This window comes from Anser brachyrhynchus (assembly GCF_964034855.1).
Source record: "Anser brachyrhynchus genome assembly, chromosome: 23".
In the NCBI taxonomy this organism is placed as follows: Eukaryota; Metazoa; Chordata; class Aves; order Anseriformes; family Anatidae; genus Anser; species Anser brachyrhynchus.
Window position 1 is genome coordinate 3,366,298 of NC_137716.1, and position 12,830 is coordinate 3,379,127.

A 12,830-nucleotide genomic window follows, 5' to 3' on the forward strand; every position below is an offset into this window, starting at 1 on the left:
GAAATGCATGGAGCTGGGCTGGCCGCTGGGGAGGGTGCCCCACGTGCCCTCCTTACGCTTCGTGCATGGGGAGGTTGCACTCGGTGTGGCTAATCAGCATGGGCACCAAGCATGGATGATTGGGAAACAAAGATAGGAAAGCTGGCAGCGCTTCTCAAATGATTAAGGTCACTGTGACAGCTGTGCTTTCCTGCTAAGTTAGGAAAACAATCCCTGTGGGTCCTCCCTGGAGTGGTGCTGCTCAGCTCTTGGTTCCTGGCTCACCTTGCCGGGGTTTGGCCGGAGCGAGCTGGGGCTGCTGAGCTGATTTTGCTTGGTTACCAGAGACTGGAGGACCACAGGGCCAATTTCTCACTCTGCTGGGTTTTCTGTACAGGTAGGGGCGTGCAGGGAGGCTGTTGGAGAGCGGAGACTCTTTCTGAATTGCTTTTTATTCCAAGCATACGTGGCACCGCATTCTTTTAGTACCAACAATGACCTGGTCACAGCATGGTCTTAAAGGCAGGGTGAGTGCTCGTGGACGGGCTTTCTGCTGTTCCTGATTGAGTCTTTAGAGCTAATCTGATACTACAGAGATTGCTGTGTTCTTGCCTGGTGTCATGTTGGCAAAAGTTGTTTTATTCTTTTATTTCAACACAGCGGCCTTGGTTTTCTTGAGACCCTTCTGTTATGATAACGTGTGCAGACGGCGCTCATCAATACGTGCTTTTCTGTGCTCTGTTTTTCTTGTGTCATTGTAAATAATGCAATATTCCCCGTGCCCCTGAGAGCAGCAGGCAGGGGTCAGTTCTGCAGAAACTCAGCGAGCCACTTAGCGCAGTCCTCCTCCTTTCCATCATTACCGACAAAGCAGGGATTTCATCTTCAGAAACCTAATCAAACGGACGGTTGTCGTGGCGTGCCCGGAAGGTCACCGAAGTTGGGCTCTTTTGGATCAAAGAACGAATTCCTGGTGCTCGTGGCCGAGCACAAGTGCCCGTGCTGACCATGTTTATGTGGCAGTGCAGTACAGGAGACACCGCTGCAATCACCTGGCTGGGGAGAGGCAAAGGAGCTGGGGCTTGTTTGTCCTTGCAAGAGCAAGGAGCCTGCCGTGACGCTTCTGGAGCCTTCGGTGGCTTGGAAGATCTGAAGGTTATCACTCAAGCTGCCCCTCATTACCTGGTTTCATCCCTTTTCTTCTTTTACAGGCCGTCACGCTGCTTTTTGGACAAGTAGTGCTTCTGGGTGGCTTCTCAGCCCCAAATCAAGCCTCATTACCGAGCCCCAGAGATCGACCCCTTGGTGTCAGGCTCGTGCCCTTCCTTCCCCGCGGGTCGCGCCGCTCCTCGCGGCCGTGCCTGCCTCCGCGCTGACGGGGCACGCGGGTGTGTTCGGAGTCCTCCGGCACCCAGCGGTGATGAGCAAGCCCAGGGCAAAGTGCAGGGCGGTTAATTCAGTCCCCGGACTCTGAAGCAACAGGGCAAAAGAGTGACACAGTGGCACGTCGGTGGAGGCTTTGTGGGGAAGGTGAAAGGTTGAGAGCGGCCGCGTTTGGGGTCTGCTAAATGCTGTGGGAGTTTGTAAGCCTGTCTCTCCCCGGGCTGGTGCGGAGGTGAATGCTTGTGCTGGAGAAGAGTTGGAGAGGAAGGGGTCAGGTTAATGCCGGGCTCCCAGCCGGGCACAGAGACCTTCAAGCTCCTGCCTTCTGCTCCATTCAATTCCTTACTGAAGGCGTGGATGAAGTGCTGCCTTTCATGCGCTTCTCTTTTCCTCTTACAGATCTTAAGAGGTGTGTCCTCTTGGCTCTTTTAAGTGCTTAAGGGTTCCGGAATGAACTGAAAAAGAAAAAAAGAAAAAAAAAATCTGAAAAAAGCCCAATCCCCAAACATTCAAAGCCTCTTCTGCAGTGCGTTTATCCATCCCCCGCCACTGGCCACGCTGTGCCTCGAGGCAGCCCTCGAGTGCTGCAACCCTGTGGTCCTGTGGTGGGGCTGCGGGGCTCCTGGGACCCCCTCACCCTTTTCCAGACACCCCCCCGGGGGCTTCACCCTCCTGCCGGGGGCAGCTCTGGCTCTTTAAGGGCGCTGCCTCTTGGCCCGGCCTTGGGGCCAAAGTCCGGGCTCCCAGCGGCGGTGGCGGCGGGGATGCAGCTCCCCGCCGTGCCGGGCGCCCTCGCCCCTTCCCTGCTCGCCTTCCCCCTGGCTTTCGGTGTCAGCGGCTTGGTGGCACTGGCAGAGTGAGTGCGGGACGGGGACTGGCCTGGGATAAAGCCTCTGGGGCAGGGCGCCGGGTTTGGCCGGGTGCTGGTGGCAGTGATCTGAACTGGGGGCAACTGGGGCGAGGTCCGGTGCTGGACTGGTGCGGGATGCTGGCTCCAGGCTGGGGGGCGTGAGTGGGGGCTTGGGTTGTCCCAGGACAAGGCTGTGGGGTCAGGGAGCTGTCAGTGGGAGCAGACCCACCTGGGACAGGCCCCTGGGTCCCATCCGGACCTGGAGAGGTGGGTGCGGTGTCTGGGGCAGGGAGCTGGGGTCCTGCCGGAGCCCAAGGCACAGTGCCGGGTTCGGGGTGCCCCTGCCCCAGCCGAGCCCATAGAAAGGCCACTGCAGGCTGGGACTGTGCCGACGTGGTTCACGGCTGCGTTTATGACTTAAATCCTGTTATCAGCGAACAGAAATGCAGCAGGGCTGCTCAGGCTCGTTGCACAACGCGCAGCGTGGCCGGGGTCGCCAGTTCCCAAACCCCCGGGGACTGGGCAGCCCGACAGAGCCGTGTCCTGGCCGGTCGGTGCTCCCCCGGCTCTCCGTCACGCTCTCCTTGGGCGTTTTTAGCAGCCCTGGGGGGTTTGGTACCAAGTGGCTGCACCACCAGCTGCTGTCAGCTTTCTGCGTGGCTCCCCGGAGCTCTGCCACCACCCGGCTCGCTTGTTTTCTTTCCCTTTGTAAAGCCACCCCCAGCTGCTTACTCCTCTCTTATTTCCAGTCCCACGCTCAGGAGCTATGGGCTTTTCCCTTATCCTCTTTGTCAATTTTCTGTACTTTCTATCTTCGCATTTCTACCAGGACCCCATCCTCCTCCTTTCCCCTTTCGTTACGTATTTCTTTGCACAGCTAATTTCTACTTCGGCTTTCCCACTGAGCACGAAGGGCTTTCAGCCAAACGTCTCATTGCAGAACCAAGCATCTCCCAACCTGAAGCTTCACTTCAAAATCTCCTGATTTCCCTTTGCGTTTTTCGGGCTTTCCCTTCCACCCCTTGGGCTCGGCTCATCCCTTGCGCTCGCGCAGCACCGGGGCTCTGCAGCCCTGCCACTGGGGCACCTGGATCCGTCCCTCTGAGCCCCCTGAGCTCTTCTGCTTAATGTGGCACCAGATGAAACCCATCAGTAACCGTTAGGAGCGCCAGCACCTCCAGCGTGCTTGCCCGAATTGGAGCCTGTAACAATATTATTCCCCTGCCCTCGCATTGCGTGGATGGGGCAGGGATATGACGCTGTATTTCTTGATCAGGCTGCGGTGCTGAGTGATGCTGTCCCCAAAGCGCCCCCCCCTCACCCTTTGCAGGGGGACCTTGGCGCCCCAAGCACGGATCCCAAAATGCTGCTGGATGTGGGATGCGGCCCCAGTGCCAGCACACCCTGGTGTGCCCCAAAACCCGTTGCACACAGGGTGATGTCTGATGGAGCCCTGTGCTGTGCTGCTCCGCCACAACGCGCGTTTGAATTTTGAATTAATCACTCCATGGGAGCAGTTATGTAGTAATTAATTATACGCTGGTAATAATGCACTTACGCAGCGAGAGTTCAATTATTTGATTGAGTGTTTGTTTTTGTTGAGTGTCTGTTGGGTTTGGGCGCCCAGTGCGTGCAGGGGGGTGAGGAGCAACCCAGCCCCACCCAGAGCTGCTTGTGATGCCCATCCCATCCCATCCCATCCCATCCCATCCCATCCCAACGTCGCATCCCATCCCTGTCCCCTTTCCCTACAAGAACACTTCTGCCCGCAGAAGGCGAACACGAGCCTGGGATTGCTGGGGCTGGTAACTGGAGTTTCTCCAGGGCAAGCTGTTGACACCAGCGCCTCCGCAGACAGTTAGCCAGGGCTTTACATTTTCCTTTTCTTTGGTAACAGCGTTAAAGGCTTGAGTGAAAAATGCCATGATGTTTTCAGCTTGATAGCATGAGAAGCCGAAGAATTGGCCGGACCAGACCTGTAGCTATTCCAGCTAATGCAATTGCTTCTTGGAAGAGAAGCAGCAAGCTCAGGACAGATTTCCCTACAACTTGTTTGCACTCTTAGGACAAATTTGCAATATTTGTCTTCTCATTGCTGGTTTGCTTTATAATCGGTTTACACGGCCTCTTGTAGCAGTACATCAGGGAGCAGCCGCCTGTGTTCAAGTGGGCTGGCAGCTCTGCTCCTCAGAAGGGAGATGGAAATCCCAGCGATTCCAACTCAAAACGCATTTCGGGCGAAAGCCCAGCTTGTGCCCACGATGGGGTGCGTGTGTGTAGGGCTCCTGCCCACCCTGCCACAGCAGCCTCGTCCAGGCAGCCCCTTCCCGTGGAACTGAACCTGGAATTCCCCTGGGTTTCACCTGCCCCAGTGTTATTTCAGGCCCTGGAGATGCTGTGGAGATCTGTCAGGACCAGGGGGTGCTAAGGGGGGGTTCACATGGACCGGGGGGCATATAGGAAATAGGAATGCGGTGGGCATGAAACAGGGCACGCGCTCGTGCAGGGGGTGCCACCCCTCTGCGGGGTGCCTGAACCCCCCAACCTGTCCTACAGCAGCCCGCTGGTGCTGACGGGGGTGCTGGTGCTCGCCGGCCTGGTCTCCATCATCTGCTTCCTAAGAGCAGGGAGCTACTTCCAGGACCCCCTGTTCTGCGGTGAGTCCCTCGGGAGGGTGCACAGCACCCCTGGCCCAGGCGGTGGGGAGGGGGGGGCTGCGCGCTGAGCCGCCCCCTGCCATCCCCCCGCAGTGTTCGTGGCGTTCTCCTTCACCTCCGCCGTTGACCTGATCGTCTCCCTGGAGGAGGATGGCTTCGTTTCTGGCTTCGCAGAGGTCTACGTGAGGGAGGTACGGCCTCGTCCCACCTCGGGGGCTCGTGGCGAGCCGCTCCGTGTGCCCAGCCCGCGCATGGGTGCAGCTCCTGCTCCGGAAATCCTTGGAGCTGGAGTGCGCCCGGAGCAGCCAGGTCCCCTGGGAAACGCGGGGAAGGTGCTTGCCCCCACCCCGAAATCTTGTGGTGTCTCTCCCCCGGGCAGGGCGAGCCGTACCTGCGCACGGCGCACGGCATCATGATCTGTTACTGGGACGGCATCGTCCACTACGGGCTCTACCTCGCCATGATCACAGCCATGAGCCAGCGGTGAGCGGGATGGCAGCGGGGAGGAGAGGGGGTCCCGCTGCCACGCGGCGTCTTCCCGGGGCTCAGAGGGGCTGGAGGGGTGCCGAGCTTTGGGGAAGGGCAGCTCTGAGCCTCGCGGAGGGGTCCGATCCCCGCTGTCTCTGCAGGAAGAGCTACAGGAGCCTGGGGCTCTTCTGGCTGGGTTCTCTGATGATGAGCATCGTGGTCTTCCTGCTCGGGAACCTGATAGGTACGGGGGCGCGGAGGGGGCCTGCTGCCAGCGCTCGGCTCCGCCAGCACCCACAGCTCCCGGGGCAGCGGGTGCTGGCACGGGGCCGGGCGCCGTCCCCACCCCGTGCTCTCCTCCCCAGGCAAGTACAGCTCCGACATCAGCCCTGCCTTCCTGCTCAACGTGCCCTACATCCTCATCCCCATCTGGGCTGGGGCGAGGCTCTTCCAGCAGCCCCGGGCCCTGCCGTGTCTCACGGCGGAGCAGGTGAGCCGAAACGGGGCAGGGACCGGGGGGCAGCGACCGCGGGGAGCGGAGCCCAACCCGCGGCGTTTTCTCCCCCCCAGGTTGCAGAGGAGCAGCGCAAGTGGCTCCACCAGCGGCCCCAGGACGTGGCGCTGGTCCTGCTCTTGGTTCTGGAGGCCGCCTTCACCTTCTTCAGGGGCATGGTGAGTGCTGGGCGCCTGCACGGGGGTCCCATAGGTGCCATGGGGAGGACAGGGTGGGCACATCTGCCCCTTGGCCCCCCGCATCCCCCCTTTGCACCCGCAGGTGATTTTGGACTGTCCTGCTGATTCCTGCTTCGAGTACATCTACCAGCACGAGCCCTACCTGCGCGACCCCGTTGCCTACCCCAAAGTGCAGGTGAGGGTGGCCGGGGGGAGGCCAGGGCCCATGGGGTCCCCCTGTGCCATGGGGGACGCGGTGACCCTCTCTGTCCCCGCGCTGGCAGATGCTGCTCTACCTGTTCTACGTCCTCCCCTTCTTCTGCCTCTGCATCTACGGGCTGCTGCGCCCGGGCTGCTCCTGGGTGCCCGACTGGAGTCTGGTGTTCGCCGGAGCCGTGGCACAGGTGGGGGGCTTCAGTCCCAGCCAGGAGGGAGCGAAGGGGGGGGGCCGGGGCCGTACCTGCATCTGGAGCAGCTCCCAGAGCCGCTGCCGGAGCCCGATAATTACTTTTTTTCCTCGGCGGATCTTAATGGAGCGGGGGATTAGCTCGACAGAAATAGGCTGGAGCGAGCCGGCGGATGCAGAGATAGGGCGCGCGGCCGGGGGCGCAGGGGGGGGCAGCTTTGGGGCCGGGCACGCCGTGCCACCCCTGCCCTGTGTCCCACAGGCTCAGTTCTCCCACCTGGGCTCCTCGCTGCACTCCCGCACGCCCTTCCCCTACCAGACCCCCGAAGACGTCTGGTGGAGCTTCCTCGTCACCAACGTCCTCTACGCGCTGGGGCCGCAGCTCCTGGCCCTCCGCTGCCTGCGCCGCCCCGCGTTCTTCCTGCCCAGCGCCCCCGCCAGCCTGGGCAAGAAGCACCAGTGAGGGGGGGGGGTGCCCCCCCTAAGAGGAGCCTGCGGTGGGGCCGAGCTGGCAGAGGTGTCCCCAGGGATGCTCCGGTCCCCGTCCCCCCGCACCCCGATGTCCCTCGGGGATGCTGCGGGGGACCTGGTGCAGCCTGCGGGGACAGGGGTGCAGCTGGGTGGTCTGGGGGGGGTTGTCGCGAGGCCCCCGGCCCACCCGGATGCTCCCAGGAAGGATGGGACCACGCCAGGAAAAAAACTGTTTACAAAATAAAGGAGTTTGGGTCTGGCTTTGTAACCACGCTGCCTGCACCCCGCGCCCTTGGCTTTGTCCCCCCGTGCGCCCCCTGTGCCGGCTGCAGGGGTTGGGGGGGGGCTCCCCCCGCCTGCGCTGCCCTTGCCCACCCTTGGTGCTCGGGATGGGGCTGGGGGTGCTCAGCGCGTGTGCAAGGGATGCACGCGTGTGGGCAGAGGTGTGCGAGCGCGTGTGTGTGCGTGCACAGCTGTGTGCACATCGGGGGGGGCTGTGCACATGCGTGGAGGTCTGTGCACACGTGGGGGGGGGTCTGTGCACAATTACGGGGTTTTTGTGCACGCTTACGGGGTTTTGTGCACGCGTGGGGATCCGTGCACACGTGTGGGGGGTCTGTGCGCACGCGTGGGGTTTTTTTGCACACTTTTGGGGGTTTGTGCACGTGTGGGGATCCGTGCACACGTGTGCGGGGTCTGTGCACACTTATGGGGTTTTTGTGCACTCTTACAGGGTTTTGTGCACGCGTGGGGATCCGTGCACACGTGGGGGGGGTCTGTGCACACTTATGGGGTTTTTGTGCACTCTTACAGGGTTTTGTGCACGCGTGGGATTCCGTGCACACGTGTGGGGGGTCTGTGCGCACGCGTGGGGTTTTTTTGCACACTTATGGGGTTTTGTGCACCCGTGGGGGTCCGTGCACGCTCGTGGGGGTCCATACACGCGTGGGGGTCCGTGCACACGTGTGCGGGTGCTGGCAGTGTCTCGGGGGTGCCCCCTCACATCCCAGCCGAGCCGAGGGTCCCCACCCGTGCCCCCCCTCCCCCCCCCCCCCACGCCACCCCCCGGTTCTGCCCTTGTAGGGGACGGGGACAGGGCCGGGGTCACCCCGCAAGACTCCAGCGCCCCGGGAGCCGCCGTCCCGGGGTGCCGGTGCCGGTACCGGTGACCTTGGCGAGCCGGCCGCCCTGCGCAGCGCCGGGAGCCGGGGCAGGGCCGGGCCGGGCTCCCGGTGCCGCCCCCTGCGCGGAGCCGCACCGGCAGCACCGGCAGCACCGGAGCTCTCCCGGGCCCCTCCCGGCGGCCGGCACCGGGCACGGGCGCCGCGGAGCCACGGTGAGTGCCGGGGGGGGCCGGGATAACCCCCTCCCCCCCCCCGCCAAGCCCCCACCCCCCGGTACCGGGACCCCTCTGCCGGTGGGGACCGGGGTTCGGGGTGCAGGGGGGTGCGGGGGGGGGGGGTCGGACCGGTGTCCCCCCCCCCCTCCCCAGCTCTGCGCTGCCCGCCCCCGGTTCCCGGTGTCCCGCAGCCCCGGCGCTGCCGCCGCAGTGCCCCGCACTGCAACACTGCACCGGGACCGCCGCCGGGGGGGGGGGACGGGGGATGCCCGACCCCTGCCCGGCCCCGGGACCCGCAAGGGGGGGGGGGACACGGCCCGGTGCCGCCGCCCCCCAGCCGCGCACCCTCCCCAGCCCCCTGCGCGGGGGTCGCGTCCCCTCGGCGGGGCGGGTGGGGGGCAAATGTGGGGCACGGCGGGGACCCCCCAGGGCACCCCACGGCGGGGACAGGGTCCTCGTTTCCCAAGCGGGATGGATTTGGGGCTGTCCCCCAAAAAAGGGGGGGGTGCAGGGCCGGGTGGGTGGCGGGGAGGGGGAGGGAGGGGGGGGGGTTCGGGCAGCCGCTGCCCCCTCCCGCGCCATCAGTTCAGTTTCCAGATGTGCCGGCGCTGCCATAAATAACTAAAGAGATCCAGCCCGCAGCGTGTGCCATGAAATATTCATCCCGGCTGTAACTGAGCGGGTGAAGCGGAGTTCAGCGCCGACGCAGCCCTGGGGGGGCCCCGCGGGGTGGGGGATGCTCGGCGGGGGGGGGGGGGGGGGGGCGCGATGAGGGGTCTGGGCACCTGGGGTGGGTGGGGGTCCCTGGGGCTCTTCTACGTGGGATGTGGGGTGGGGACCGGCTGGGGCTGGGGGCTCTGATCCACTGCTCTCCCGGCCTCTCCCCCCAAGCTGGGGTGCTGGGGGGGGGTGCTGAGGGGCTCGGCTCTCCCCCCCCCCCCCAGATGCGCCCCCGAGGGTCCTGGGCCGCTGGCCCGGCCGCGCTGCTGCTCCTGGCCGGCGTCCTCGCCTCCGACACACCGCCCAGCCCCCGGGGACGGAAGAAGGTGGTCCACGTCATGGGTGAGTGGCCAGGCGGGGGGCTGCAGCAGGGTGCCAGGGTGCCCCCCCCCTCCTTGGGAGCCTGCAGCCTTCGAGGCATTGGGTTTAGTGTTCATTAAAGCGCAATGGAGCCGCCCACGTGGTCTGAAAGTCCCCCAAAAGAGGGGAATTCCACCCCAAAAGATGCTCCCCACGCCTCCATGTGCCCCCTGACCCCGTTGTCCCCACCGTGGCTCCTTCCCACCCTGCAGGGCTGAGCTCTGCTCCGGGGCAGGTTTGGGGACGGGGACAGCGCTGAGCTCGGTGTCCCTTGCAGAGGGGGACAGCGGGGCCGTGGTGGTGCAGACGGCGCCGGGGAAGGTGGTGACGCACCGGGGCGGCACCATCATCCTGCCCTGCCGCTACCACTACGACGTCTCGGCCCACGACCCCGATGAGATCCGCCTCAAGTGGACCAAGGTGACGGAGCCAATGGCCTTCGTGGACGTCTTCGTGGCCCTGGGGAAGGCGCGGCGGGCGTTCGGCAGCTACCGTGGGCGCACGGCCCTGCAGGAGGATGGCTTCGGGGACGCCTCGCTCATCATCCGCAACGTCACCCTGCAGGACTACGGCCGCTACGAGTGCGAGGTCACCAACGAGCTCGAGGACGACACCGGCATGGTCAAGCTGGACCTTGAAGGTAGCGGCACGGCGCTGGCCCTGTGGGGCACGGCGACAAGGGGGGGACCCCGGGTGGCCCCATGGCATCCTCCATGGGATGGCCAGGACACCGCTCCCAGCGCTGCATCCCCGGGCTCAGCTTTACGGCCGCTTGTTTTTCCCAGCGTGTGCCGTGTTTTATTGCATCTGTTATTGGCTTTTATTGTTGCTCCAGGTTTACGCGCTGACAGCTCGTAAATGGCAGAGACAGATAGCAGCACAGCCTCGTAAAGCACCGGGGGTCCGGGCCGCGTGGCAGCGTCGGTGCCGCACGTGGCTCTGAGCTGAGCTGCGGCCTCGCTGCCTGTCGGGAGGGGCTGAAATGTTTTGGGGGCGCTGAGAAAAGGACAAAAGCCTTTCTAGGGGGTTCAGGAGGCACGGCTACGCTGCTCGGGTTGGTGCACACTCGCTGCAGGGACACCGGGGCTTGGCCCCACCAAAGCCCCCCATGACGCCCAGCGCGGGGCAGCTCCGTAACACACCCGCCCTGATGCAGCTGCCCCCTTGGTTGGGTGCAAGGGGGGGACCCCGGGGCGATGCCCACATGCCCCAGCCCTGCTCGCCGCCCCCCCCCCCCCAGGTGTGATCTTCCCCTACCACCCGCGCCTGGGCCGCTACACCCTGAACTTCCACGAGGCGCAGCAGGCGTGCCTGCAGCAGGACGGCATCCTGGCCTCGCACGACCAGCTGCACCAGGCCTGGCTGGAGGGCATGGACTGGTGCAACGCGGGCTGGCTGGAGGACGGCTCCGTGCAGTACCCCATCTCCCGGCCGCGGGAGGAGTGCGGCCGCAAGGACACGCCGGTGGGGGTGCGCAACTACGGCTACCGGCACAAGGAGAGCGAGCACTACGACGCCTTCTGCTTCACCTCCAACCTCAACGGTAATGGCGGGGATGTGCAGGGGAAACTGAGGCACCGCTCTGCTTTTTAGCTGGATGGGGGGGGGGGGGTCTTTCCGCAGCACTCTGGTGGTGGTTCTCCGTGGAGAGAAGGGGCCGTTCCCCTCCTATTCCCCTTCCAATGTGGTGCTGGGGTCCTGCCGGGTGCTGCCCAGCATCTCAGCCCCGGGTGAGAGCAGGAGGTGGCTGCACGCCCCTGCCCAGGGCTCCCCTTCTCATCAAGAAGGGTTTGGTGCTGGGAACCCTCAGCAGGGATCAGGACCCATCCACGTGCCCCTGTCACCGGCCAGGCTGGGGCACCCGGTCCCGGCCAGGCTCCTGTATTCCCCGGGCAGGAGCAGGGGACGGAGGTAATTGCAGCAGCAAATGGCCCGGGTGATGGATGAGGCCGGGGCCGTGCAAGACAGATCGGAGCCAGGAGGGCTCTGGGGCTGTGTAAATTCCTCCTGGCTGGCAGGGCAGCACGGAGGGGGGGCTCTGCGGATGTTTATTTAATGGTGGCAGGCAGGATAAATAGCGGGCGTAATCGCCACCAGGAGCCAGCGCCGGCCGCCGCCACGCAGCCCCCATAAATCTGCCCCCGCCAAGGTGCCGGCTGCTCGCCTCCTCCATCGCCTTCAACTTGGGGGAGGGGGGGGGCAGAAAGGGGGGGGTCCTGGCTCCCCATAGAGGTGGACGTGGGGCTGAGCGGTCCACCCTGAGCATCCCTGCCCCATCTCCCATCCACCGGCTACCGGATGCTGCACCCCAGCCTGGTCCCCACCCCGGACAGCCCCCCTTTTATTCCCCCCCCCCCCCCAGGCAAAGTCTACTTCCTGAAGACGTACCGCAAGCTGAGCTACGCCGAGGCGGTGCAAGCCTGCAAGAACAACGGGGCGGCCGTGGCCAAGGTGGGGCAGCTCTACGCTGCCTGGAAGATCCAGCTGCTGGACCGCTGCGAGGCCGGCTGGCTGGAGGACGGCAGCATCCGCTACCCCATCGTCAACCCGCGGGCGCGCTGCGGCGGCCGGGAGCCCGGCGTGCGCAACCTGGGCTTCCCGGACAAAAAGTACAAGCTTTTCGGGGTGTACTGCTTCAAGAAGGCTGGCGAGGCTGCCCCCGAGAAGGAGCAGGGCGGGGGGCATCCCAACCGCGTGTGATGCAGCCCTGGGGCTCCCCAAGGCGGGGGGTACCCAGCTTCGCGTGGCTGCGGAGCATCCTCAGACTCTGCTGGGAGCCCCCTGGGGTTGTGGCTCTGCACTTTGAACTGGAAGAGCCTGGGCAGTGCCAGCGCCTGCTCCGCTGTCACCGAAGCCCAGCGATGCTCGGGGGGAAAAAACTGAGGCACCAGGAGGGGAAAGCGCTGAGCCACCCGGGCACGAGGCCTGCGCTCGGAGCCGGTGCCAGCTCCCCAGCCCACCTGCAGTTATCGCTTAGAAATCAGCGCATTGCATGTGCAAAAAGCCTGGCAGGAGCAAAGCAGGACCGAGCCCCCCGCAGTCCTCAGGCTCGCCAGCTCCGCGCTGCCGCCAGGGCTGCGCAGCACCAAACCCAGCCTTGGGGACGCCGCAGGTGTGCAACGAGCCCCCAAAATTGTGTCGCCGGTGCAGGCTGAGCCACGCACCCGCAGCGCCTGCTCGGGGCTGGGCGCTGCAGCCTCTCGCCTTCGCGCTTGGCTTAGAGCAGAAGCGGCCGTGGCCAGCAGATGCCCTCAGGCACTGGCCCGTGCCCCGGACCCGGCCGGGCGCCGGCTCCAGGTTTCGTGCAGCCCCGGTGCTGCGAGCTGGACTTAGGTGAAATAAAAGCTTCGGCTGCTTTCGAGAGCTGAGCCAGGCTCCCGTGTGTCCTTCTGCTGGTGGCTGCCGGAGAGGGGCCTGGAGGGGCAGCGTGGGCGCAGGAGGAACCTGGGATGCTCTGAGCCGTGGGACCGCGCTCACCCCACGCTCCCACCTGCCTGGCCGGGCAGTGCTCCTGATTTCTGTCCA

At 64.6% G+C, this 12,830-nt stretch overlaps 2 protein-coding genes across 3 annotated transcripts; both read left to right on the forward strand.

The window, feature by feature from the left end:
• Positions 1 to 1,907: 1,907 nt before the first annotated feature.
• On the forward strand, positions 1,908 to 7,143 carry TM6SF2 (transmembrane 6 superfamily member 2). Of its 2 annotated transcripts, none has more exons than XM_080565934.1 (10): positions 1,908 to 2,218; positions 4,772 to 4,869; positions 4,963 to 5,060; positions 5,249 to 5,352; positions 5,499 to 5,581; positions 5,703 to 5,827; positions 5,908 to 6,009; positions 6,113 to 6,205; positions 6,294 to 6,413; positions 6,678 to 7,143. In XM_080565934.1, exons 1-10 carry the CDS (start codon positions 2,127 to 2,129, stop codon positions 6,876 to 6,878), a joined length of 1,116 nt encoding a protein of 371 aa, XP_080422060.1. In that variant the 5' UTR covers positions 1,908 to 2,126; the 3' UTR covers positions 6,879 to 7,143. The 2 variants fall into 2 exon arrangements, with proteins under 2 accessions (XP_080422060.1, XP_080422061.1); XM_080565935.1 differs by having other exon boundaries at positions 1,946 to 2,218; positions 4,769 to 4,869.
• A 960-nt stretch (positions 7,144 to 8,103) lies between these two features.
• On the forward strand, positions 8,104 to 12,671 carry HAPLN4 (hyaluronan and proteoglycan link protein 4). The gene is made up of 5 exons (XM_080565958.1): positions 8,104 to 8,222; positions 9,170 to 9,287; positions 9,583 to 9,945; positions 10,546 to 10,848; positions 11,668 to 12,671. Exons 2-5 carry the CDS (start codon positions 9,170 to 9,172, stop codon positions 12,003 to 12,005), a joined length of 1,122 nt encoding a protein of 373 aa, XP_080422084.1. The 5' UTR covers positions 8,104 to 8,222; the 3' UTR covers positions 12,006 to 12,671.
• The last annotated feature ends 159 nt before the right edge of the window (positions 12,672 to 12,830 follow it).

Coding starts and splice junctions, on each gene's coding strand:
- TM6SF2 (XM_080565935.1), top strand. CDS start 2,127: ATGCAGCTCCCCGCCGTGCCGGGCGCCCTCGCCCCTTCCCTGCTCGCC. Junction 2,219..4,768: donor GGCTTGGTGGCACTGGCAGA/GTGAGTGCGGGA, acceptor CCTGTCCTACAG/CAGCCCGCTGGTGCTGACGG. Junction 4,870..4,962: donor CCAGGACCCCCTGTTCTGCG/GTGAGTCCCTCG, acceptor ATCCCCCCGCAG/TGTTCGTGGCGTTCTCCTTC.
- HAPLN4 (XM_080565958.1), top strand. CDS start 9,170: ATGCGCCCCCGAGGGTCCTGGGCCGCTGGCCCGGCCGCGCTGCTGCTC. Junction 9,946..10,545: donor GGTCAAGCTGGACCTTGAAG/GTAGCGGCACGG, acceptor CCCCCCCCCCAG/GTGTGATCTTCCCCTACCAC. Junction 10,849..11,667: donor CTTCACCTCCAACCTCAACG/GTAATGGCGGGG, acceptor CCCCCCCCCCAG/GCAAAGTCTACTTCCTGAAG.